Here is a 27,330-nt window from a genome sequence, read left to right as displayed (position 1 = left end):
ATTGAGTTATATTTTATTACATATCAGTGACAACTAAATGGATGTAAAAGTTTTATTGTAAATTCAATACAACAATTTGTCTGGTTCAGATTTCCCCCCTCACCTGAAACAGTATCTCTCCAGGAATATTCCTAGTGTGAGGTCATTCTTTCCGTAGAACTCCATCGTGACCATCCTGTTGAGAACAAATAAGTACTTGTGAATAGCTGACCTTTCAAAATTCAGTCAGTTGGTCTTTCACAGCTGGTACGCAACACTTCTGTTGCACCTAAGGGGATAAATAAAGTAGTATTGATTTGAAGACCACCAGGGTTGGGTGGGGTTTACCAGGGACTGACGCAGGGGTTGGGGGCATTGTTGGACTGGGCAGAGGAGCTGCTGAACAGAACACAGAGTCTCTGATGGTTCACTGGGTTCAGGCAGTCCAGCTGAAACACATAAGTAATTGTGGTCAACGACAGCATAAAAACAGCACATAATGCCTTACAATCCAATAAAGCACTTCTCTTCAGCCCTGACTTCATATATCTGGAGAGGGAAGTGGTGAGCTCTCATCAGTAGCACATTGATCAGTAAACTAGCACTGGTTAAGGGAGATTTTAAGATAGTTATTCCATTACAAACAATCTAACAACCTATCTATCTAACTCCACAGATACATCAGTGAGACTGTTGGAGATCTGCGCCATCTACCTCCTATATTGTGATGTGTCCTAACTACCTGGCCATGTCTCACCTTGGAGGCCCAGGTCATGTCGTTCTGTCCCGCTGGCTTCTCCTCCTCACTATCAGCCTTGACGGGGTGCTTGGGCGGCAGAGCCTCCCGGACCGGTGGCTTGGGTAGGGGCTGGGCGAAGGGGTCTGCCTCCTCCTGTCGGAGGCGGCCTCCTTGGGCACGGTAGTCTGCCAGCATCTTGGCCAAGTCCTGGCTGCTGCCCAGATGCTCTGCGATGCGGGCACTGGTAAGGCGGTGGGAGGGTAACACCTGGATGGGGCGAGGGCCTCCGTTGGCCATGCCTCCACCTGATGGGGTGGAGTCTTTGAGGAGTTGTCGCTTACGTCGACCGTCTAGTTCTTTGAAGTCCTTGTTTAGCAGTGGGGAGAGGTACACCTGCACGAGGAACTAGTATGTTACATCTCAAATATAAAAATATCTTATTGATCATTCGCCCAGCAGTTAAGTGTTATGAGACGGCATATTGCGTATACATGACAACCATGTTTTGTAGACATCTTCACTATGACCAACGATGTAGAGTACAGAGGAATTGATGGTTACATAAACGGATTATCTGATATTCTATTGTACATTACTGAACAATTTTTTTTTTAAAGGTTGAAAAACATTCAATAAATACAGTCAATGTAAACAAACAGACCTGTTGAGGAAAGTAGTCTCTGCTGGGGCAGCGTAGGCCAGCGGGGGAGAGGAGGAAGGGCTCTCTGAAAGTGATGAAGGGGGAGACACACAGGATGATGTCCTTCAGCTCCTGTTTGAAGCCTGCCGTCAGCGTCCTGAGATGGTCGTCCATCGAGGCCACCTGCTCGGTGACAGAACAGACAAGGATACTGTTGGACACTCTTGGAGGACAATGGAAGTCGATTTAAAAATGCTTTTTTCTTATTAAAACCAATGTGTTTCTGCATGTAGCCTTAATCCTCACCTGCTCTGTGACAAACAGCCCTGTGTCATCCTGCAGGGGGTCTCTGAACAGCCTGGGAGCCGTCTCCGAACCAGAACTCTCCTCCTGCGACTCACCCCTCCCCAGAACCCCTGACCCGCTCCCCCCCTCAGTCTCCTGCCCCTGCTCCAGTCCAATCTCATCTGTCAACTCCTCCAGGTCATCAATGAGGTAAGGTGGTGGCGGCGCCAGGGGATTGGACAACGGCGTGGAGGTCATGACCTCTGCTGACTCCATCCCCTCGGCCACCAGGGAGGATGAGGAGGACAGGAGTTGGTTCTTGGCGACTTTGACAACCTCGACATCTTTAGGCGAGAAGGATTCCGATACAAACTTCCCCAGGGAAGGCTTCTCCTCCTCGTCCCCTAGCACAGTCTCTCCTCCCTGGGAGAGGGTGCTCTGGTCGGTCTCATTTTCCTGGCTCTCCTCCTCCTCGACGGTAGTGCTCTCCAGGAGACAGGGGAAGCTGGTCTTGGCAAGGCTGGGAGGCATGGCGAACTCATCCATGAGGAAGGATATCTCTAGCTGGGAGTGGTAGGCCACACACACCATGAGGACGATGATCTCTTTAACCCTGGCCAGCTCGTACTCAGACGCCCCGCGAAGCTTTATGGTACAGCCTAGCTGGGGAGGGCAGCCCTCAAAGAACATCAGAGTCTTTAACTCATCTGTCACAGAAAAGGGAAAGAGGAGAACACATGACATAGTTGTGCTGTGGCACTCAGGAGAGTCAGAATGAGCATGCAGATACATCTAGTCTAGGCTGGAGGACGTTGTGAATGAAAGCACCTGGTTGCAGTATGTTGGTTTATTTAAGTGAAATAAGTGTTATGAACGGCTTCCAATATCTAAGATAAAGAGATTTAAAAATGTAGATATGTAAGATGTACACTAAAAGCAGCATGTTGAGGGCAGATTAGTTTCCACTCACTGTTGGCCAGCTGGAAGGAGTGTAGGTAAAACTTTTGGCAGGTTCCCAGTCGAGGCTTGGTGAGCAGCTGGTCCATGGACATGACCAGGTCCCCCTGGGTCATATGACTCACCCTGTCTAAGACTTGCTGCAGAGAACCAGAGGTGGGAAAGAGACTGAGGGCAGGTACGGCTAATAGACAGTGAACGGATTAAGCAGAAGAACAGGCTAACATGGCAACAGACACCATCATAAAGCGTAGTGAAACACTAGCTGCAGTATCCCATGGGGGGGGGGGATTATTGTGGCACCTAGCAGCACAAAATAAAAGGTCTGACTGCTCAGAGATGCTTGGGAAAATGGTCACAACGGTGGACCAGCGTGTGCGTTTTAGGGGAGTGGGGTGTACCTGAGCCATGTGAGCAAGGACTTGACACTGGGGAGATTTGCTTAACCATTCTTGCTAAATGTTGCATTCCTTCTCAAACAGCTACAACTGTATATGCATTCACACATCAAGTCTTCGAGTTTGGCTCGGAGATGGAGTAACTGTTCAACATTCTAGCTTGTGGTTGTTTGTGGGGAAAGTGTGAGTATGTATCCCACATCTGTTGCTAAGGGGTAATGATGTTAGGGACAGTATAGGATGAATCACAATAATTGTTTGCCAAAAAATTAGATTTTTGTAATGTCAGTCCTGGTTATAGTTAACAATCTTTCCTTTAAAGTGCCTACATTATTACACTATTTGTTAAATTGTGGGGAAAAATTCTGATAAAAATCTTGCATATGTATTAGTATATTTTTTAAATAACAGTATACAATACAAATCAGGGTGAGGGTGTTGGAAATGCTTTTGGCAGTTAATCTGCTGCTGTTCCGTGGGTGGCACTGTCTGCTTTTTTTTATTAAAGGATGGGTCCCAATCTCTCAAAGGCCCTAGGATCCAGCTGGACAGGCAGTCACTGGGATGACAATCCAACTTGGGATGGGGGGAGGTTTTAGCGGTTGGAATAGAATAAAACTATTCTTCATCCAGGATGGACATTTTTATTTGGAGAACAATTGGAGGTTTACATGGACACGCAATCATTACGGTACTTTTTAAGTGGTAAGGTTACAAACATTATGATAAATATAATTGAAACTTATGGTAAATGGTGAAATAAGTATAGCCAGTTATAATTGTAATGGCTTAACAGATAATAAGAAAAGACAAAATCGGTTATTACCTGGCTAAAAGAGAAGGAATAGAATATCTATTGTTCACAGGAAACTCGTTCAACAATTTTAGATTAAGTGTTGTGGAAATAGGACTGGGGGGGGAGGGGAATCCAGAAAGTCATGGATATATTGGAACTAGTAGATATAGGGAGGATTAAATATCCCGACCTAGTTAGACATACATGGCAGAGGCTCAATGAAGCTAGTCGTCTTGACTACTTTGTTATTCTCGCTGGCACCAAAAGTTTTAAAAAAGCAAGTTGAGAGAATGCCAAGAGTGTGAAAAGCTGTCATCAAGGCAAAGGGTGGCTACTTTGAATAATCTGAAATATTTTTTGAATTGTTTAACACTCTTTTGGTTACTACATGATTCCATTTAGTTTTTTCATCGTTTTGATGTCTTCACTATTATTCTACAATGTACAAAATAGTAAAAATAAAGAAAAACCCTTGAATGAGTAGATGTGTCCAAACTTTTGACTGGTTGTGTGTGTGTGTGTGTGTGTGTGTGTGTGTAAAATATATATGATTGTAAATGATGCAGACAATTACATTGATAGAACCCAAATCTATTTGCAAAAAAATGTAATAAATATAAACTAACAAAAGCTACACAAGTAAGATGTTCTTAAGCTTGCTAAAGGTGGGTTTGGAAACACAACCCAGGCTAGTCTAGCTAGTACAGAGAGCTAGCGAGATGGCAGAGCACTACCAACTGGTTTGACATTGATAACACCCGTTAATAAATGTACTAGCAGTACAGAGAGCTACTGACCGGTTTGACGTTGATAATCAGTGTGATGCCGTGCTCCAGCAGCATGTCCTGAGCGATACGAGACACGGTCTTCTCCACCAGCACCAGGTTGGGACGCACGTCCACTATACGCTGAACATAGTTCTTCAGAAACTCATGCTCCTGGGTAACAAAGACACTGACAAAGATTACATTTTCTTTCTTAATTCCTAGAAATTGTGGATGGGTGCTAGCAAATGCGGAATTACTAACTGGCTGACCTGAAGCACAATGGGGTCAATGCAGGTGAACTTGGTCTCCTCTCTGTAGAGATACTCTATAGAACACTTCAGAAGCAGGATCTTGGGGTTCTTGATGTACGAGTTCATCTAAAATATGATCAAATTGTACTTTATTTAGTTAACAGACAAGCAATAAACTGCATCATTCTGACTGTGTTTACAGGGAGAGATGGTAGTTGTTACATAAGAGAAGGGAACTTACTTTTTTGTGGGCAATGTTCTTGGTACAGACAAAGCCATTCACTACCGCAGAGTCAAACTTCTTCCCTCCAGGAATCTAAAAAAAACAACAAAAAACCCCCCCAGAAAGAATGAAGTTTAAAAGACAGCCATTTTGGTCACCTAAAATCACTCATCAGTCTACTCCTGCAGTATGTGCAGTCTAAGTAAAGCCAAATGACTAAGACCTGATTCAGAGTTGAAAGAAATGCAGGCAACGCAGACTTTTGTGTAAATCGTTCATTGAGGTCAATATGGAGACTTGCAAGGAAAGTCGACTTAATCAACCAGATCTCAAGTCAGAATAGAGCACTGTCAGTGAGGTACCTTCTTGACGTGAACCAGTTGTCTGATGTCCATGTCATCATCACAGCTGCGAACGTCCGGCCGCACCGTCTGCACTACCTGCCTCACCACGGGAACGATGATGTCACGCCAGGAGAGGCACAGGGACTCGCTGTACAGCAACTGCTGCAGCAGCGCCATCATGTGGCTGTGGTTGGCAGAGCTGTGGAGGGGGAGAGAAGTTAGCCGTTTTCTTTGCAAGAGAAAACAGCTGTTTTTTGGCCAGTATAACATGCAAAGTCACCAGCTAAAAATGTTTACATAACACCATAGTACACTAATTCATACTGAGAGATCTCTGCTTCATCTAAAGAATGACTTATATGTTCAGTTCCAGTTCAATTTAGTAGGCTAGAGACTAGTCTTTACATTCCAAACCTCCCACTTTTCACTAGTGCCTAGCATTTCCTGTACTCACATACATATTTAATGAACCAAAAAAAAGGATTGACAAACATTTGAGCAACTTTCAAACCTCTAAAGTTATCCGACTGTACTCACAGTAGCCTCTCCATGGCCTCCTTCTCCCCGTTCTCCTCTCTGAGCTGGTCCAGGGAGCTGTGGTGCCAGCCCAGAGGAGTGAACAGCACCTCGTTAGCTTTCTCTTCCACACGACGGTTAAACAGGGACTCTGCAGCACACCAAGAGCGATAGCTTGGTTTACAGCTACAGTACATTAGGTTCAGTACCAACTGCATGTTCATTAGAATGAATACACAGCTGCTCAAGAGTTGAAAAGTGTACTAATTACAAAAAAATATCCATAACGAAGCCAGACTAAACTAGGAAGTGGGGAGTTCCTACCTTTGATGAAAGCGTCACTGATGGAGATATTCTGTCCTCCGTCCTCTGAGACCAGGTACTCTGATATAGGAGAAAGAGGAGAAATGCATAAATACACAACTCTACCTTCCATAAACGTATAACTGTTATGGGAACTGGCTGAGCAAACAAATAGGTTAAGTTCCTCTTTGTATGCTATTGCAGATTAAGGTGAATCGATCAAAATAAAAGTCTACGTAAAGGCGTTTGCTTTCAGCAAGACAATAGCAACCCATCATTCTAGTGAAGAGGGATAGGACTGTCCCTGTTTAGGTGGAAACGATGGGGGTGGGACAGTGTGTGTGTTTGTTGCGCCGTACCTTTCTGCTCCTTGGGGTGCGGGGGTACATGGGGGTACTTGGACTGTTTCTTGATGTGGAAGTTGACGTTGTCCTGCTCCATATTGAGGTTGATGGAGGCAGCAGAGTCACTATCCACCGCTGACTGGAAACTACTGACTGACGTCCTCTTACTGGGGCTGGATGAGTCTGACGAGGGGGAGGGGGGGGTGCATTGATTGATTGATTGATAGATCTTTATTAGCACATTGAAAACATGTAATTTGTCTTGTTGATGCATAACAGCATGGAGGGGGAGTACACACTAGTTATATAGTTCAAGATCTCAGTAGTAAGAGAAATACTAAGAGAAATCTCAGAGGCATTACAGAAAGACTCAACTACCTATTGTTTACTCTCAATATTAAAGGCCTAGTGCAGTCAAAAATGTGATTTACTTGTCTTTTATATACAGTTGAAGTCAGAAGTTTACATACACTTACAGTATATCACAAAAGTGAGTACACCCCTCACATTTTTGTAAATATTTGAGTATATCTTTTCATGTGACAACACTGAAGAAATGACACTTTGCTACAATGTAAAGTAGTGAGTGTACAGCTTGTATAACAGTGTACATTTGCTGTCCCCTCAAAATAACTCAACACACAGCCATTAATGTCTAAACCGCTGGCAACAAAAGTGAGTACACCCCTAAGTGAAAATGTCCAAATTGGGCCCAAAGTGTCAATATTTTGTGTGGCCACCATCATTTTCCAGCACTGCCTTAACCCTCTTGGGCATTGAGTTCACCAGAGCTTCACAGGTTGCCACTGGAGTCCTCTTCCAATTCCTCCATGACAACATCACGGAGCTGGTGGATGTTAGAGACCTTGCACTCCTCCACCTTCCGTTTGAGGATGCCCCACAGATGCTCAATGGGGTTTAGGTCTGGAGACATGCTTGGCCAGTCCATCACCTTTACCCTCAGCTTCTTTAGCAAGGCAGTGGTCGTCTTGGAGGTGTGTTTGGGGTCGTTATCATGTTGGAATAGTGCCCTGCGGCCCAGTCTCCGAAGGGAGGGGATCATGCTCTGCTTCAGTATGTCACAGTACATGTTGGCATTCATGGTTCCCTCAATGAACTGTAGTTCCCCAGTGCCGGCAGCACTCATGCAGCCCCAGACCATGACACTCCCACCACCATGCTTGACTGTAGGCAAGACACACTTGTCTTTGTACTCCTCACCTGGTTGCCGCCACACACGCTTGACACCATCTGAACCAAATAAGTTTATCTTGGTCTCATCAGACCACAGGACATGGTTCCAGTAATCCATGTCCTTAGTCTGCTTGTCTTCAGCAAACTGTTTGCGGGATTTCTTGTGCATCATCTTTAGAAGAGGCTTCCTTCTGGGACGACAGCCATGCAGACCAATTTGATGCAGTGTACGGCGTATGGTCTGAGCACTGACAGGCTGACCCCCTACTCCTTCAACCTCTGCAGCAATGCTGGCAGCACTCATACGCCTATTTCACAAAGACAACCTCTGGATATGACGCTGAGCACGTGCACGCAACTTCTTTGGTCGACCATGGCGAGGTCTGTTCTGAGTGGAACCTGTCCAGTTAAACCGCTGTATGGTCTTGGCCACCGTGCTGCAGCTCAGTTTCAGGGTCTTGGCAATCTTCTTATAGCCCAGGCCATCTTTATGTAGAGCAACAATTATTTTTTTCAGATCCTCAGAGAGTTCTTTGTCATGAGGTGCCATGTTGAACTTCCAGTGACCAGTCAGTATGAGGGAGTGTGAGAGCGATGACACCAAATTTAACACACCTGCTCCCCATTCACACCTGAGACCTTGTAACACTAACGAGTCACATGACACCGGGGAGGGAAAATGGCTAATTGGGCCCAATTTGGACATTTTCACTTAGGGGTGTACTCACTTTTGTTGCCAGCGGTTTAGACATCAATGGCTGTATGTTGAGTTATTTTGAGGGGACAGCAAATTTACACTGTTATACAAGCTGTACACTCACTACTTTACATTGTAGCAAAGTGTCATTTCTTCAGTGTTGTCACATGAAAAGATATACTCAAATATTTACAAAAATGTGAGGGGTGTACTCACTTTTGTGATATACTGTAGGTTGGAGTCATTAAAACTCGTTTTTCAACCACTTCACAAATTTCTTGTTAACAAACTATAGTTTTGGCAAGTCGGTAAAGACATCTACTTTGCGCAAGACACAAGTCATTTTTCCAACAATTGTTTACAGACATATTACATATTAATTCACTTTATCACAATTCCAGTGGGTCAGAAGTTTACATACACTAAGATGACTGTGCCTTTAAACAGCTTGGAAAATTCCAGAAAATTATGTCATGGCTTTAGAAGCTTCTGATAGGCTAATTGACATAATTTGAGTCAATTAGAGGTGTACCTGTGGATGTATTTCAAGGCCTACCTTCAAACTCAGTGCCTCTTTGCTTGACATCATGGGAAAATCAAAATAAATCAGCCAAGACCTCAGAAAAGAAATTGGAGACCTCCACAAGTCTGGTTCATCCTTGGGAACATTTTCCAAACGTCTGAAGGTACCACGTTCATCTGTACAAACAATAGTACGCAAGTATAAACACCATGGGACCACGCAGGCGTCATACCGCTCAGGAAGGAGACGCATTCTGTCTCCTAGAGATGAACGTACTTTGGTGCAAATCAATCCCAGAACAACAGCAAAGGACCTTGTGAAGATGCTGGAGGGAACAGGTACAAAAGTATCTATATCCACAGTAAAACGAGTCCTATAGACATAACCTGAAAGGCCGCTCAGCAAGGAAGAAGCCACTGCTCCAAAACCGCCATAAAAAAGCCAGACTACGGTTTGCAACTGCACCTGGGGACAAAGATGGTCTGATGAAACAAAAACAGAACTGTTTGGCCATAATGACCATTGTTATGTTTGGAGGAAAAAGGGGGACGCTTGCAAGCCAAAGAACACCATCCCAACTGTGAAGCACAGGGTTGGCAGCATCATGTTGTGGGGGTGCTTTGCTGCAGGAGGGACTGATGCACTTCACAAAATAGATGGCATCATGAGGAGGAAAATATGTGGATATATTGAAGCAAAATCTCAAGACATCAGTCAGGAAGTTCAAGCTTGGTCGCAAATGGGTCTTCCAAATGAACAATGACCCCAAGCATACTTCCACAGTTATGGCTTAAGAACAACAAAGTCAAGGTATTGGAGTGGCCATCACAAAGCCCTGACCTCAATACCATAGAAAATGTGTGGGCAGAACTGAAAAAGGGTGTGCGAGCAAGGAGGCCTACAAACCTGACTCAGTTACACCAGCTCTGCCTGGAGGAATGGGCCAAAATTCACCCAACGTATTGTGTGAAGCTTGTGGAAGGCTACCTGAAACGTTTGACCCAAGTTAAACAATTTAAAGGCAATGCTACCAAATACTAATTGAGTGTATGTAAACTTCTGACCCACTGGGAATGTGATGAAAGAAATAAAAGCTGAAATGAATCATTCTCTCTACTATTCTATTCTGACATTTCACATTCTTAAAATAAAGTGGTGATCCTAACTGACCTAAAACAGGGAATTTTTACTAGGATTAAATGTCAGGAATTGTGAAAAAATGATTTGAAATGTATTTGGCTAAGGTGTATGTAAACTTCTGACTTCAACTGTATATTTCCACACTATGAGGTTGGAATAATCCTGTTTAGTATAACAGCTGTTTGAAAATACTGCCTGAAATTTTAGCCTGTTTTGGTGGGATTAACTTTTGGCCTGCCTGCTGACGTCACCAGGCGATAAATTGGTAAATAGACGAATAAGAAAGAGTTCCAAACCTCTCTGCCAATAACAGCTAGTTCAGTTTTCCCCTCCCCACTCAAAGACAATCCAAGCTAAATTCTTGCTTTTTGACCATTTGAATTGAAAACAATCACAGTAAGGTACTTCGCTGTTACCCAGAAATGATTTGATATTGAGAAGAAAATGGCTGCATTGGACCTTTAATAAGAAAGCAGGCATAGATATGATGCTGGTTGTTGTAATGTTTAGCCTGAGGGCTAAAGTCACAAGGCATGCTGGGATACATACTGGCCGTGACATAGTCATTCTCGTCAGCCACCTGGTCTGTGTCACTGTCGTCAAACTTGATGTCTTTGAACCAGGAGGGTTCTGAGTGTCCCTCCAGAGAGTTGACACTGTCACTGTCAGGAGACGGGGTCTCAGAGAAGTCTGTGCTCTGAAGAGAAGACAGAACATCATCATCATCATCATCCTTACCATCACCCTCTTAATTGAAGTGCGGTGAGCTTTTAGCGCCCTTCGGCTGCAGTGGCATCACTGCTGCACAAAGTTGTTGGAGGAGTGGCTACATGTAATAAGTGGCTATAGGGAGAAGTATGCAGACTCGTCCCCTTATTCCCACAAAACAGTATATCACCTGGAGGGGGCGATAGAGAGCGTACTCATCCCTGAACAGCTGGTCGTGGTGAGTGACACAGTCCAACCAACGACCGTCTACCACAGCCTGACCAATGGCTATCGCCTGGGCCCTGCAAGAGTATGAGTGAGTGAGACAGATAGACAGAGCGAGAGAAAGATGGAAGAGCGAGCGAGAGAGAGAGAGTGGAGGAGTGAGAAAGATGGAAGAGCGAGAGAGGGAGAGAAGATGTAGGCAAGAGAGAAAACATTTTCTAACTCATGTAATGTCTTCTTTATACAATATTGTTATTCAGACATCAGTCAGGTAGCCATGATACAGTATGTCTATACCTGGTGGAGATGGTTCCACTCCTCAGCAGCCAGTTGACCAGCTCCTTCCCCACAATGCAGTTGGGGTATGTACGGAGCCAGTAGCGGTGGTCCTGAAACTCCATGCCAGTACTGTTGTGACAAATCTTCTTCCACAGGTCTTTGAGCTGGGACGAGTCCTACATGTCATGACAGTCAGTCAGTGAAAAATCTGTTGTTATTGTATGCTTTGTCAACAATGGAGTGTAAATTGGAGTGAAAAAATATACAGACAGGGCTAGAAAGAGAATAGAGGGAGAGCGTAAGGACAAGATGGAAAGAGGGAGAGAGTGAGAGAAAGGGATACAGAGATAGATAGAAGGGAAAAGAGGAAAGTAAAGAAAGAGAGAATCCTTACCAGCAGTATCTTCCTCTCCTCTTCACTGTGGTCAGGTTTGGGCATGGTCCTACTGGTCTGGGGGCTCACTAAGCTGTCATAAGAGGGCACCATGGAGGAGCCAGACCGGTCCAGGGACAGGTTGGTCACACTGGCTGACCTGGATATGACAGAGATGGCATTACAGGACCTACAGGGCATTCTGCACTCTATTTCTCTGAGTATGTGTGTGTTCATGTGGGGGAGAAACCTTGAACTTCTCATTCCAAAATCATAGGCATTAATATGGAGTCGGTCCCCCCTTTGCTGCTATAACAGCCTCGACTCTTCTGGGAAGGCTTTGCACTAGATGTTGGAACATTTCTGCGAGGACTTACTTCCATTCAGCCACAAAAGCATTAGTGAGGTCGGCACTGATATTGGGTGATTAGGCCTGGCTCGCAGTCGGCGTTCTAATTGATCCTAAAGCTGTTCAATGGGGTTGAGGTCAGGGCTCTGTGCAGGGCAGTCAAGTTCTTCCACACCGATCTCGTCAAACCATTTCTGTATGGACCTCGCTTTGTGCACGGGGGCATTGTCATGATGAAACAGGAAAGGGCCTTCCGCAAACTGTTGCCACAAAGTTGGAAGCACAGAATTGTCTAGAATGTCATTGTATGCTGTAGCATTAAGATGTCCCTTCACTGGAACTAAATGGCCTAGCTGAAACAAACTTTACAGTTGGCACTATGCATTGGGGCAGGCAGCATTCTCCTGGCATCCGCCAAACCCAGAATCGTTCGTCGGACTGCCAAATGGTGAAGTGTGATTCATCACACCAGAGATTGTGTTTCCACTGCTCCAGAGTTCAATGGCGGCGAGCTTTACACCACTCTAGCCGACGCTTGGCATCCCGCATGGTGATCTAACACGGAACCCAAACCGGCTGTGCGCGTGCGCCATCATGCGCAAAATGTATTTTGTCCCCCTACACCAAACGCGATCACGACACGCAGGTTAAAATATCAAAACAAACTCTGAACCAATGACATTAATTTGGGGACAGGTTGAATAGCATTAAACATTTATGTAAATTTTGCTAGTTAGCTTGCACTTGCTAGCTAATTTGTCCTATTTAGCTAGCTTGCTGTTGCTAGCTAATTTGTCCTGGGATATAAACATTGAGTTATTTTACCTGAAATGCACAAGGCCCTCTACTCTGACAATTAATCCACACATAAAACGGACAACCGAATCGTTTCTAGTCTCTCCTCCTTCCAGGCTTTTTCATCTTTGAACTTACATGGTGATTGGCATCTACACTTTCATAGTATTACCACGACAACCGGCAAAACAGTTTGTCTTTCAATCACCCACGTGTGTATAACCAATGAGGAGATGGCACGTGAGTACCTGCTTCTATAAACCAATGAGGAGATGGGAGAGGCAGGACTTGCAGCGCGATCTGCGTCAGAAATAGAAAGGAGTTCTATTTTAGCCCTTGGCATCGCAGACGCTCGTTGGCGCGTGCGAGCAGTGTGGGTGCAATAATTGAATAACATTGATTTCTAAACTTATTTTGCAACGCATGCGCACGTGACGTGTCCGGTCTGGTCAGCATGTTAGGTTTGTGTGAGGCTGCTTGGCCACGGAAACCCATTTCATGGTGAACTGCTCTTGTGCTGACATTGCTTCCAGAGGCAGTTTGGAACTCGGTAGGGAGTGTTGCAACGATTTAATACACCTGTCAGCAACGGGTGTGACTAAAATAGCTGAATCCACTAGTTTTAAGGGGTGTCCACATACTTTTGTATATATAACGTATATCTCTCTCTGTAGGGTGCACCATCAGAGAACAGGGCACCAAAAGACCTAAACAGAGTTGGGAAAAAACTTGTTGTAAAAGGGTTCTATAAAAATATGGACCAAAAGCAGACACTCACCGCTTCCTTATTGGGGACTTGCCTCCATCCTCTTGAAGCCCAGTCAGTCTAGAATTCATACCTCTGCTCTGAGACTCCTGGTGAATCAAACTGACACACACGCAAACTAATTCATACCTGAACTAAATCATTTGACTTTGACGTCCATGTAACACTACCGTAACTAGTTATGGTAGACGTATGCAGAAGTGTCAATATGGTAGGGCTAGAATGGTAAGGCTCAACTCAAAAGTAAAAGAAAGCCAAAACTGTTTCAAGCTGTCAGAGAAGTTTGAATGGTCATAAAAACAACAGCAGGACTCACTTCTTTCTCATCCCAATGGGAGTTTTTCTACACCAGGAGAGAAAGGGACAAATAGTTTCTTTGAGACATGTCGTTAGGAGCATCACCCTGATGATTAGATCAAAGTGAGTCACGTGGTTTAATGGGATGGAATGTTATTAGCTCAAAGCGAGTCACGTGGTTTAATGGGATGGAATGTTATTAGCTCAAAGCGAGTCACGTGGTTTAATGGGATGGAATGTTATTAGCTCAAAGCGAGTCACGTGGTTTAATGGGATGGAATGTTATTAGCTCAAAGCGAGTCACGTGGTTTAATGGGATGGAATGTTATTAGCTCAAAGCGAGTCACGTGGTTTAATGGGATGGAATGTTATTAGCTCAAAGCGAGTCACGTGGTTTAATGGGATGGAATGTTATTAGCTCAAAGCGAGTCACATGGTTTAATGGGATGGAATGTTATTAGTTCAAAGCGAGTCACGTGGTTTAATGGGATGGAATGTTATTAGCTCAAAGCGAGTCACGTGGTTTAATGGGATGGAATGTTATTAGCTCAAAGCGAGTCACATTGTTTAATGGGATGGAATGTTGTTAGTGGTAATCAATTACACAATAGCATGCGTTCTCTGACAAAATCAAACAAGGTCTGTCTTTGAAAAACACAACCCCAATTTCTTTTCATACATTTTTTTTTTTTTTGCATTGACGATTTATGATTATAAAATGGATCTGAAAAATTGCTGAGAGATGGTTTTCAATAAAAGACATCCATTGAAAGTGGAGCATGCTGGGAGAAAGAACCCACCCAGTATACCGGGGAAGAAAAGGAGGACAGGCGGAGGGGAGTGGGCAGGGAGGTAGAGGACATGGGGGGTGAAGAGCGCCTAGTGTGTCTCTCTCCTCTGTCTCCTCAACTCTGCATTTGAAGGAAAAGACAAGGATGAGAGTAGGAATACACAGAGAGAAACATGGAGGCTATACACAGAGAGAAACATGGAGGCTATACACAGAGGGAAACATGGAGGCTATACACAGAGGGAAACATGGAGACTATACACAGAGGGAAACATGGAGGCTATACACAGAGGGAAAAATGGAGGCTATACACAGAGGGAAACATTGAGGCTATACACAGAGGGAAAAATGGAGGCTATACACAGAGGGAAACATGGAGGCTATACACAGAGAGAAACATGGAGGCTATACACAGAGAGAAAGAAAACACTGAGAAAAAAGGTGAGGTAGGGGAACAAATAGATGACTGGAAGTTGATGCGAAAGAGGAGTGCATGCATTTTTTGTATGAGAGGGGAACGGAACGGGACGATTGACTAGGGGTCCATGCGAGGGAGGTGTGCATGCCGTAGAGATACAATAACATGTTATTATATATTGATCTATTTAATTATGTGGGGCATGCATTCCTCACAGAGGTTCCTCTGCTCTCTGTCTCCTCTTAGTTCACCTCTGCCAGGCCAGGTCCTCCTCTAGGAAGATGTTGCGGCTGGACTTGCGTCCTCCGACCGGGGTGCGAGGCTCGCTGGGTTCCAGGATGCAGACGGAGCTGACGGAGGAGTCAGACAGAGCAGACAGGTCCTCTCCAATGGAGCCAGAATCTGCAGACTGGGAGTAGCTCAGAGCGATCTTACGGCAGTAGGTGCAGGCCCGCAGGTCTCCTACACACACACACACACAGAGAGACAGAGAGAGAGACACAGAGACAGAGACAGAGACAGAGACACAGAGACAGAGACAGAGACAGAGACAGAGACAGAGACAGAGACAGAGACAGAGACAGAGACAGAGAGAGAGAGAGAGAGAGGGGTAGGTGCAATGGAGGAAGGGAAAGAGACCGAGAGAGGGGAGGAGTCAGTGAGAGGAAGAGCAGGTCCTGCTATGTGCTAGGATGGAGGCAGTATTGTGGTTACTGTGGTGTGGTCACTGCATGGCATGGTTAGGTCACATCACAGCATCATCAAAGGTCAAACAGATGTTTCATTGGTCTCAGATTCTCACATCACAGCAATGCTCGGGCTATTTCAAACAAGGGGTGCTCAAACACTACTGGTCAACCAGTCAACTTATCCAAAATCCAACTTTGCTAACACACACAGCCACGGTAGAAAACACACACACACCATGCTGAGTGCCCATAGGCCTTTGTGTATACATATCCCCAGAGGTAGATCTCCTAGTGTTTCCTGCAACATACACTGCTCAAAAAAATAAAGGGAACACTTAAACAACACAATGTAACTCCAAGTCAATCACACTTCTGTGAAATCAAACTGTCCACTTAGGAAGCAACACTGATTGACAATAAATTTCACATGCTGTTGTGCAAATGGAATAGACAAAAGGTGGAAATTATAGGCAATTAGCAAGACACCCCCCAAAACAGGAGTGATTCTGCAGGTGGTGACCACAGACCACTTCTCAGTTCCTATGCTTCCTGGCTGATGTTTTGGTCACTTTTGAATGCTGGCGGTGCTCTCACTCTAGTGGTAGCATGAGACGGAGTCTACAACCCACACAAGTGGCTCAGGTAGTGCAGTTCATCCAGGATGGCACATCAATGCCAACTGTGGCAAAAAGGTTTGCTGTGTCTGTCAGCGTAGTGTCCAGAGCATGCAGGCGCTACCAGGAGACAGGCCAGTACATCAGGAGACATGGAGGAGGCCGTAGGAGGGCAACAACCCAGCAGCAGGACCGATACCTCCGCCTTAGTGCAAGGAGGTGCACTGCCAGAGCCCTGCAAAATGACCTCCAGCAGGCCACAAATGTGCATGTGTCTGCTCAAACGGTCAGAAACAGACTCCATGAGGGTGGTATGAGGGCCCGACGTCCACAGGTGGGGGTTGTTCTTACAGCCCAACACCGTGCAGGACGTTTGGCATTTGCCAGAGAACACCAAGATTGGCAAATTCGCCACTGGCGCCCTGTGCTCTTCACAGATGAAAGCAGGTTCACACTGAGCACATGTGACAGACGTGACAGAGTCTGGAGACGCCGTGGAGAACGTTCTGCTGCCTGCAACATCCTCCAGCATGACCGGTTTGGCGATGGGTCAGTCATGGTGTGGGGTGGCATTTCTTTGTGGGGCCGCACAGCCCTCCATGTGCTCGCCAGAGGTAGCCTGACTGCCATTAGGTACCGAGATGAGATCCTCAGACCCCTTGTGAGACCATATGCTGAACCATGCACATTTGTGGCCTGCTGGAGGTCATTTTGCAGGGCTCTCGCAGTGCACCTCCTTGCACTAAGGTGGAGGTACCGGTCCTGCTGCTGGGTTGTTGCCCTCCTACGGCCTCCTCCACGTCTCCTGATGTACTAGCCTGTCTCCTGGTAGCACCTGCATGCTCTGGACACTACGCTGACAGACACAGCAAACCTTTTTGCCACAGTTCGCATTGATGTGCCATCCTGGATGAACTGCACTACCTGAGCCACTTGTGTGGGTTGTAGACTCCGTCTCATGCTACCACTAGATTGAGAGCACCGCCAGCATTCAAAAGTGACCAAAACATCAGCCAGGAAGCATAGGAACTGAGAAGTGGTCTGTGGTCACCACCTGCAGAACCATTCCTTTATTGGGGGTGTCTTGCTAATTGCCTATAATTTCCACCTTTTGTCTATTCCATTTGCACAACAGCATGTGAAATTTATTGTCAATCAGTGTTGCTTCCTAAGTGGACAGTTTGATTTCACAGAAGTGTGATTGACTTGGAGTTACATTGTGTTGTTTAAGTGTTCCCTTTATTTTTTGGAGCAGTGTATCTAAGTTGTAGGTGCAACAATGGACTGAATTCAAACTGGAGTTTAAACTGGTAGGGCCTGTGGTCTTTAACACACTGTGACCCTGCTTTGGGAACAACTTTCGGGGCTGCCCCCCCCCCCCCCCACCCACTCATGGGAGCCTCCACCATCCCCAAAGCACTCACCTGTGTAGCCCATAAACTTGCCAGGGATTTCCTGGTTGCAGCAGCGGCTGCAGAAGATCTGTCCGCAGAGCCGGCAGTGGTGGCGGCGGCGGAAGGTGGTGAACTTCTCGTTGCAGTCGTAGCACTCTTTACACTGACTGTCTGGCATCCAGTACTGCTTCAGGTCACTGTCCTGCAACCAATCCCAGAGGGTCTGTTTGTAATGCGTCAGTACAATAAACAGCAGTGTGACGAGAGGTACAATACACAACAGCAGTGTGACTTGAGGTACAATACACAACAGCAGTGTGTCGTGAGGTACAATACACAACAGCAGTGTGACGTGAGGTACAATACACAACAGCAGTGTGACGTGAGGTACAATACACAACAGCAGTGTGACGTGAGGTACAATACACAACAGCAGTGTGACGTGAGGTACAATACACAACAGCAGTGTGACGTGAGGTACAATACACAACAGCAGTGTGACGTGAGGTACAATACACAACAGCAGTGTGACGTGAGGTACAATACACAACAGCAGTGTGACGTGAGGTACAATACACAACAGCAGTGTGACGTGAGGTACAATACACAACAGCAGTGTGACGTGAGGTACAATACACAACAGCAGTTTGACGTGAGGTACAATACACAACAGCAGTGTGACGTGAGGTACAATACACAACAGCAGTGTGACGTGAGGTACAATACACAACAGCAGTTTGACGTGAGGTACAATACACAACAGCAGTGTGACGTGAGGTACAATACACAACAGCAGTGTGACGTGAGGTACAATACACAACAGCAGTGTGACGTGAGGTACAATACACAACAGCAGTGTGACGTGAGGTACAATACACAACAGCAGTGTGACGTGAGGTACAATACACAACAGCAGTGTGACGTGAGGTACAATACACAACAGCAGTGTGACGTGAGGTACAATACACAACAGCAGTGTGACGTGAGGTACAGTACACAACAGCAGTGTGACGTGAGGTACAATACACAACAGCAGTTTGACGTGAGGTACAATACACAACAGCAGTGTGACGTGAGGTACAATACACAACAGCAGTGTGACGTGAGGTACAATACACAACAGCAGTGTGACGTGAGGTACAATACACAACAGCAGTGTGACGTGAGGTACAATAAACAACAGCAGTGTGACGTGAGGTACAATACACAACAGCAGTGTGACGTGAGGTACAATACACAACAGCAGTGTGACGTGAGGTACAATACACAACAGCAGTGTGTCGTGAGGTACAATACACAACAGCAGTGTGACGTGAGGTACAATACACAACAGCAGTGTGACGTGAGGTACAATAAACAACAGCAGTGTGACGTGAGGTACAATACACAACAGCAGTGTGACGTGAGGTACAATACACAACAGCAGTGTGACGTGAGGTACAATACACAACAGCAGTGTGACGTGAGGTACAATACACAACAGCAGTGTGACGTGAGGTACAATACACAACAGAAACTGTGTAATGATGTGATGAGCTACTTGGCTTAATGGGCCAATGGGCTACTTGGCGTGATGGAGTGATGGGGTAATGAGTTAATGGGGTGATGGCATAATGAGTTAATGGGGTGATGGCATAATGAGTTAATGGCGTGATGGAGTAATGGCATAATGAGTTAATGGCATGATGGAGTAATGGCATAATGAGTTAATGGCATGATGGAGTAATGGCATAATGAGTTAATGGCGTGATGGAGTAATGAGTTAATGGCGTGATGGAGTAATGGGGTAATGAGTTAATGGCGTGATGGAGTAATGGCATAATGAGTTAATAGGGTGATGGCAAAATGAGTTAATGGCGTGATGGAGTAATGGCGTGATGGGGTAATGGGGTGATGGCATAATGAGTTAATGGCGTGATGGGGTAATGAGCTAATGGGGTGACGGCATGATGGAGTAATGGCGTGATGGAGTAATGGGGTAATGTGTTAATGGCGTGATGGGGTGATGGCAAAATGAGTTAATGGCGTGATGGGGCAATGGAATGATAGATACCTGGCTCTTTCCCTCCATGATCTCCTTGAGTCTTTTCAAAGCAGTGCGGAGCTGAACAGCCGTACGGGGGTCGTGAGTGCTCAGGGGGGTTTCTGGTTTCCTACAGTCCTCTAGGAGCACACATGGTGCAAACATTCAGCATACACTTCATAAAACACACTTCACCTAACCATTCAAGTCACGCAAATGCTCCCTTTTCATGCAAATAAAATGCAGAAAGGAGGGAGACAGAGAGCACCTTTTTATACCTCTCTGAAGAGACTGTAGGCTATAGCCCAATATGGGCTTGGAAATGTACAATAAAATGTCTACAAGGATTTGCTTTTGATAATAGCAGGTTAGTTTAAAAAGGACTGCACAATGGCACAACAGAAGCTTACCGGTATATCAGTTCCCATAAACTAGGCTCTAGTGAACAATTATGGTTCATATGAATACAATTAAAACAGATATCGCAATTAAGTAAGAAACATAAAAGGGAGCATGTTAGTTCTTATATCATTATGCAAAAACACACAACTTTTGTTGGCAACAAAACAACACGAGAAGGCACTTCATCGATACATGCCAAAATATAGTTCAATCAACCAAACACACCAAAACCACTCAGGTGCTTGGGTTAGCCGCCCACTCTGAAACCAGGTTGTTAAAATCAGGTGCTTGGGTTAGCCGCCCACTCTGAAACCAGGTTGTTAAAATCAGGTGCTTGGGTTAGCCTCCCACTCTGAAACCAGGTTGTTAAAATCAGGTGCTTGGGTTAGCCGCCCACTCTGAAACCAGGTTGTTAAAATCAGGTGCTTGGGTTAGCCTCCCACTCTGAAACCAGGTTGTTAAAATCAGGTGCAAAACCATTTGAGATCTTATCGAACACACAGTATAGAAGGCCCTCACCCTGACCCGGCAATAATGGCCAGTCCCCTGCACAAAGAAAAGACATACATCAGCGTTTTGAATGGATGTCAGGCTACTCACATCGTACATTCTTCTTCACACCTCTCTATGTAAAACTAATGTCAATGTCAAGAATATCTATCCTTCACAGCTATAAGAATATCTATCCTTCACAGCTATAAGAATATCTATCCTTCACAGCTATACAAAACAACTGTGGGGGAAAAAAAGAGGTAGTCCAAACACACAGTCCATCCTCTCCTCTAAATGTGACTAGGGGTCACCTCTTAGGTGTAATTACGACTAGTCACATCAATTTGTTAAGGGTGAAACTGATACTTTCACCATCATTGTCAGGTCAAAGATCATGCAATCACTCAAAATGTAAACAAATGTAAACATTTTAAAGAACCACTGTTGGAAGAGGATAGGTTGGCTTACGACTGCAGCACTGGACATACAGTGTATGTGTCCCTCCTGTGGCCCTAGTATGAGTAAGAATGTGTGTGTTACCTGCGGCGGTGGATGTTCTACGGAGAAGGTTGGAGTGTTGTTTCCTATGGGTCTCAGAGCCGTGGATGGAGTGTGCTGGGCTGGTCCAGCTCCTACGCTCCCCAGTGGTTGACGTCAAAGCCACATCCGGTTTCTCTGTCACCGAGGGCGGCCGCCCCTCCTCTGTACACACAGACCAATCACAACGGGTCATTTAAGGTCAATAAAGATAATTGAAACTCCATCACACCTACCCATGATGACAAAGCTGTATACTTGAGTATGAGTAGTCTTTATAAAATGCCATACTACAAACATGACAATGATTTATACGTCTGTAGTACATTCTTAACACAACAAAGGTTGTTTTTGGATAAGTCGGTACTCCTATTTTAGCAATACAAAAGGTCACTTTAAATAAGAGGATTATTTTAGTGTTTAAAAAAAATATTACAAATTACATTTAACCTTTTTTTAACTAGGCAAGTCAGTTAAGATCAAATTCTTATTTACAATGATGTGCCTACACCGGCGAAATCCGGACGATGCTGGGCCAATTGTGCGCCGCCCGATGGGACTCCCAATCACGGCCGGTTGTGATACATCCTGGATTTGAACCAGGGTGTCTGTAATGACGTCTCTAGCACTGAGATGCAGTGCCTTAGATTGCTGCGCCACTCGGGAGTATGTTGTGTCTAACAAGAGGAGCGAAACACGGCTACTGTATACATTGCTGTTGTTGTCAAGATCATGCTCTCTCTTCTAATCCAATTAGAATTGAATCGCCAATTATCTTACAATAACTGAGGAATTGAAAGAATATGAATACAGTGCATAGAATATTTGGTCCTGCTATATTTGAAGTGCATCTTATGAAGGCTTCAATACCACTGCATAAATGGGTCACAAATCATCTATTACTGTATTTCATGCCATATAAAAGATGAACAAATGTGAACAAATAAATTAATGGTTATGTCACCTTATGAATCTTTATAGAGCATGATATAAGATTATAGATGATTTGTGAAGCATCTATGTAGTGCTTATGAAGCCTAAATGAATTTTTTATGAAGCCTTCATAAGTTGCACTTCAAATAAAGCAGAACCGAATATTTAAATGCTCCAAGCTCTGGTATGTGAGCAGAGCTCTGTTGCCTTGGTGAGGGGCCTGCCAGTGAGGGCGGGGCCTGAAGAGAGGGAGACACATGATGGCCCATGTGGTTGAAAGGCCACTTCCTGGCACCTAGACAACATTCTATCACATTACCTCACAGGACATGGGTTCTGATCTGGGCTGCATTCCGTTCCATTCTGCTTCCTCAAACTAATTCTGACTGTAAACCAGGCTGGAGGTCAAGGCTACAGAAGTAACTTTCCATGCATTCTAGGGGACAGTACAGGAGTCTTGACTGTATAGTACTGCAAATTATAGGCTGCTATAGGCTACTCCACAGAATGAGAAATAACAAGAAGAGCAGTGTGACAAAACAACATTAAGCTTTTAATAAACTTCCTTGTGGGTAATAGAGAATGTGCTGGACTCTGACTCAGTCACTTTGTCTTGTCTCTTCATCGTAATGCATAGGCTTACTAGAAGATGAACATTTCAAAAGACTGTCAAGTCAACCATCTCAAAACAATCTGTGTGTGTGTGACCTTGGTAAATTACCTTTATTGAAGCGGAACAGGTTGACAAAGGAGCTGTAGGCTGATCGGAGCGGAGGCTCGTCCTGCTCTGGAGTCAGGGGTTTGAAGTGTGTCAGGTGAGATGGGCTGCCAGGGGAGATGGGAGGCTTCACACTGCAATCCAGCGTAGAGGGCGAACATTTGTCCTCAGCCTCCATGTCACTGCTCCTGTTGGAAAGACAAATTATCTCTTGGTGAGACTAGAACACTGGTCACGTCATGGTGATCCTCTGCTTGATCGTGTGATAACAACTAGGCCTAAACAGTGCCATTGCCTACTTGACTTCTTATTTTTTTTAAACCTTTATTTAACTAGGCAAGTCAGTTAAGAACACATTCTTACTTACAATGACGGCCTGCAAAAGGCCTCCTGCGGGGACGGGGGCTATATATATATATACACAGTGGGGAGAACAAGTATTTGATACACTGCCGATTTTGCAGGTTTTCCTACTTACAAAGCATGTAGAGGTCTGTAATTTTTATCATAGGTACACTTCAACTGTGAGAGACGGCATCTAAAACAAATATCCAGAAAATCACATTGTATGATTTTTAAGTAATTAATTAGCATTTTATTGCATGACATAAGTATTTGCCCACCTACCAACCAGTAAGAATTCCGGCTCTCACAGACCTGGTAGTTTTTCTTTAAGAAGCCCTCCTGTTCTCCACTCATTACCTGTATTAACTGCACCTGTTTGAACTCGTTACCTGTATAAAAGACACCTGTCCACACAATCAAACAGACTCCAACCTCTCCACAATGGCCAAGACCAGAGAGTTGTGTAAGGACATCAGGGATAAAATTGTAGACCTGCACAAGGCTGAGATGGGCTACAGGACAATAGGCAAGCAGCTTGGTGAGAAGGCAACAACTGTTGGCGTAATTATTAGAAAATGGAAGAAGTTCAAGATGACAGTCAATCACCCTTGGTCTGGGGCTCCATGCAAGATCTCACCTCGTGGGGCATCAATGATCATGAGGAAGGTGATGGATCAGCCCAGAACTACACGACAGGACCTGGTCAATGGCCTGAAGAGAGCTGGGACCACAGTCTCAAAGAAAACCATTAGTAACACACTACGGCGTCATGGATTAAAATCCTGCAGCGCACGCAAGGTCCCCCTGCTCAAGCCAGCGCATGTCCAGGCCCGTCTGAAGCTTGCCAATGACCATCTGGATGATCCAGAGGAGGAATGGGAGAAGGTCATGTGGTCTGATGAGACAAAAATAGAGCTTTTTGGTCTAAACTCCACTCGCCGTGTTTGGAGGAAGAAGAAGGATGAGTACAACCCCAAGAACACCATCCCAACCGTGAAGCATGGAGGTGGAAACATCATTCTTTGGGGATGCTTTTCTGCAAAGGGGACAGGACAACTGCACCATATTGAGGGGAGGATGGATGGGGTCATGTATCGCGAGATCTTGGCCAACAACCTCCTTCCCTCACTAAGAGCATTGAAGATGGGTCGTGGCTGGGTCTTCCAGCATGACAACGACCCGAAACACACAGCCAGGGCAACTAAGGAGTGGCTCCGTAAGAAGCATCTCAAGGTCCTGGAGTGGCCTAGCCAGTCTCCAGACCTGAACCCAATAGAAAATCTTTGGAGGGAGCTGAAAGTCCGTATTGCCCAGCGACAGCCCCGAAACCTGAAGGATCTGGAGAAGGTCTGTTCTGTATGGAGGAGTGGGCCAAAATCCCTGCTGCAGTGTGTGCAAACCTGGTCAAGAACTACAGGAAACGTATGATCTCTGTAATTGCAAACAAAGGTTTCTGTACCAAATATTAAGTTCTGTTTTTCTGATGTATCAAATACTTATGTCATGCAATAAAATGCAAATTAATGACTTAAAAATCATACAATGTAATTTTCTGGATTTTTGTACAGACCTCTACATGCTTTGTAAGTAGGAAAACATGCAAAATCGGCAGTGTATCAAATACTTGTTCTCCCCACTGTATATGACAAAACACACATCACGACAAGGCTACAATTTCATTGATATTCAAACCATTACTTTTGATCAAGGTTTTACCTGTGGTTTGTTCTAAATAAGTCTTGTCCTTAGTAGTTTAACTGGGCTGTGAGTTGTTCGTTTGAAGCTGATACCTCAGCTATTTAGCGTTCAGTTACTCTGTTTCTCCTTTCAGACACTTATCATCATACCCATTGAAGTCCTTTTCTTGTGAACCAACCCCATTAACAGAACTACTGTTCTCACTATTCCCCATGAAATTATGTTCCATCTTCCAGTGCAGTGAAACAACTTCACCACTTATGCTCGACTTCAATTGAATCTGTCACAGCAACAGCATATTATGAATAAACTTTGTTTATAAACTACAGTACTCAAAAACATTGTGATTTTATTTGACCATGGAAAAGAAGCTACTGCAAATATACAGCAATGCTGGTTTGATCGAATTACACCTATAGCTTACTAGGTAGAACATAATACTAAGGAACTGACTGAGTGCAAAACAGCCCAGAGCAGTAGTGGTTGTGTTGTGAACCACATGTTTCTCAGGCTTACCCTCACAGGAGGCACATGATTCTTCTCACTCTCTCCCTGCTTTGTAACAGAGCAAACAGGAAGGAAGGCAGAGGCATTAGCCTATAAGCAGAAAGGGAATAAAGTGGGATAGAATAGAATTTCTTCAATTTTTGCTGAGCTTTTGACACTTCTAGAGCTTGGTTCTAAGGTTCTATCTGCAAAAAGGTGATTCGTAGATAACTGGCTTTAAAGATCCGAATCCTCATTGTTTTGAACTTAACATGAATTGGGGTATTTAGAGTACTATAAAAGTAGAGAACATTCAACTGAACAAGGCTATCAGTAACTACATTTGAACAAAAATGCAGATAGAACCTGTCTAGTTAAATAAAAAGCTATTGAATTGTTGACTTGAGAGTAGTCCTTACAGTCCTTGCAAACAGTAGCATTGATGGACAAGAGTACAACTGCAGGCGACCTACCACGATCCACAAATGCAAACCAACACCAGCTTATATCTGGTTGAGTATAAATACAGTACAACAAGGTTATTTCTGTATATTGTCAAAGTCAAAACTAGTCATCCAATGTATATTTCTCTCTTCAAATAATGGTGTTCAAAGGCAAGAACAAGTGATTTCGACTAGCCTACTTAGTTGAGCATCTGTCCTATTCAAGTTAAGTCAACAACAAGCATCAACTACCACTGAGCTGAGGAACGTATCACTGCATAAATTCAGAACATGCAAATTAGACAAAAAAATACTGTTTGATAAAAACAACGGAATTTCTACTTGCAATAAATGTAGTATCTGACTTTTGCTGTTTTCGTCATCAAACGAATATAAACTGTTGCTCTTAACAGCAGTACGAGAAATAGCTAACGTTACCACTTGTGGAGGGATGGACCGGAGGAAAATGACAACCCCACCAGTATGTTTTCCACCATGTCATGTGACCACTAACGTTAGCCCAATAATGACAGCTGAGAAAGCTAATGCCGCGTTCACGTGCTAGTCAGAACTAGGATACTCTGAAATGTCCGACTTGATACCTGGTTGTAGTTATACACAAGCCACGTTCAACCTCACACTGCTTCAGCTTAGGAGGCAACTATGATAATGTGTGTAAACTAGCTACATAGCCATACTGTTAGCTAACTGACTATTGTTAAAAGTAACGTTAACACCTGTGGTAACAACTAACTAACGTTTGTTATCATTGCCATGCAAGAAGACAAACATAAATAAACTCACCAATAACCACTGCAAAGAAGTACCATGCAGATAAAAATATGTGAACTTAATTACTCAAATAGCTACAGTAGTAGCCGAACAGACTCTAAAGCTTGCCCAAGAATGTTAGCGTCTATGGATGGGGTACTGTAAATCTAGCTAGCTAGCTTTCTGATTACATGTGCCTGGCGAATCAGTGCGCTAGCTAGCGAGATAGTAGGCCCACTGAAGTTAGATAAATGAAGGAGGAGTGAACGCTCATAACTGAATTTCCACAAAATAACACAAATTACCTGTGTGTTGGACTCCTTGTACATCCCTGTATGAATACAGTTAATTAGGTAATTTCCTGCGAAGTGGAGTAGCTACCCTATCTTTCCAAAAGCACAGTGACCCCCGAGCCAGACAAGACAAGTCGAGAGTCAATTGAACTGTTGTGATCACGAGACAAGGCTGCGCCCACTTCTTCTTCTTTGTTGGGTTTTACGGCAGAATGAAAATAACAGATTCCAAAATACTAAAATTATGTGGATAAAAATACTCAAATTATACTGACTACCACGTTGTCACTCAACATGCTCCTTGCCTCTATGGTTAAAATCAATAATCCATGTCTGATCCCTACACAGGCTCAGGAGCCTGGAAGAGCGACAAATCATCCCTGGCCATCCCTACTG

The 27,330-nt window shown here is 44.6% G+C and overlaps 1 protein-coding gene across 9 annotated transcripts in view; it reads right to left on the bottom strand.

The window, feature by feature from the left end:
- LOC129816617 (1-phosphatidylinositol 3-phosphate 5-kinase-like) overlaps positions 1-27,330 on the bottom strand; it is a 38,037-nt gene extending 10,707 nt beyond the window's left edge. The window contains exons 1-28 of one of the 9 annotated variants that reach the window (XM_055871316.1): positions 26,947-27,330; positions 25,458-25,538; positions 22,902-23,086; positions 21,251-21,412; positions 20,738-20,764; positions 19,847-19,956; positions 17,824-17,995; positions 15,348-15,558; positions 14,689-14,799; positions 13,908-13,994; positions 13,604-13,693; positions 11,703-11,841; positions 11,327-11,484; positions 10,995-11,106; positions 10,646-10,793; positions 6,558-6,725; positions 6,220-6,279; positions 5,917-6,046; positions 5,398-5,578; positions 5,054-5,128; positions 4,831-4,938; positions 4,592-4,732; positions 2,614-2,740; positions 1,665-2,350; positions 1,380-1,541; positions 737-1,111; positions 328-428; positions 104-175 (exon numbers count right to left, since the gene is read on the bottom strand). In XM_055871316.1, the coding sequence (XP_055727291.1) occupies positions 104-175; positions 328-428; positions 737-1,111; positions 1,380-1,541; positions 1,665-2,350; positions 2,614-2,740; positions 4,592-4,732; positions 4,831-4,938; positions 5,054-5,128; positions 5,398-5,578; positions 5,917-6,046; positions 6,220-6,279; positions 6,558-6,725; positions 10,646-10,793; positions 10,995-11,106; positions 11,327-11,484; positions 11,703-11,841; positions 13,604-13,693; positions 13,908-13,994; positions 14,689-14,799; positions 15,348-15,558; positions 17,824-17,995; positions 19,847-19,956; positions 20,738-20,764; positions 21,251-21,412; positions 22,902-23,076 (4,088 nt within the window). In that variant the 5' untranslated portion in view covers positions 23,077-23,086; positions 25,458-25,538; positions 26,947-27,330. The remainder of the gene's footprint in view (positions 1-103; positions 176-327; positions 429-736; positions 1,112-1,379; positions 1,542-1,664; positions 2,351-2,613; positions 2,741-4,591; positions 4,733-4,830; positions 4,939-5,053; positions 5,129-5,397; positions 5,579-5,916; positions 6,047-6,219; positions 6,280-6,557; positions 6,726-10,645; positions 10,794-10,994; positions 11,107-11,326; positions 11,485-11,702; positions 11,842-13,603; positions 13,694-13,907; positions 13,995-14,688; positions 14,800-15,347; positions 15,559-17,823; positions 17,996-19,846; positions 19,957-20,737; positions 20,765-21,250; positions 21,413-22,901; positions 23,087-25,457; positions 25,539-26,946) is intronic. The other 8 variants (XM_055871315.1, XM_055871318.1, XM_055871320.1 and 5 more) reach the window with 8 other exon arrangements.

The sequence above is a fragment of the Salvelinus fontinalis genome, chromosome 19 (assembly GCF_029448725.1).
Source record: "Salvelinus fontinalis isolate EN_2023a chromosome 19, ASM2944872v1, whole genome shotgun sequence".
In the NCBI taxonomy this organism is placed as follows: Eukaryota; Metazoa; Chordata; class Actinopteri; order Salmoniformes; family Salmonidae; genus Salvelinus; species Salvelinus fontinalis.
The sequence above is the reverse complement of the archived record's forward strand: the minus strand, read 5'-3'. Positions and strand labels throughout refer to the sequence as shown.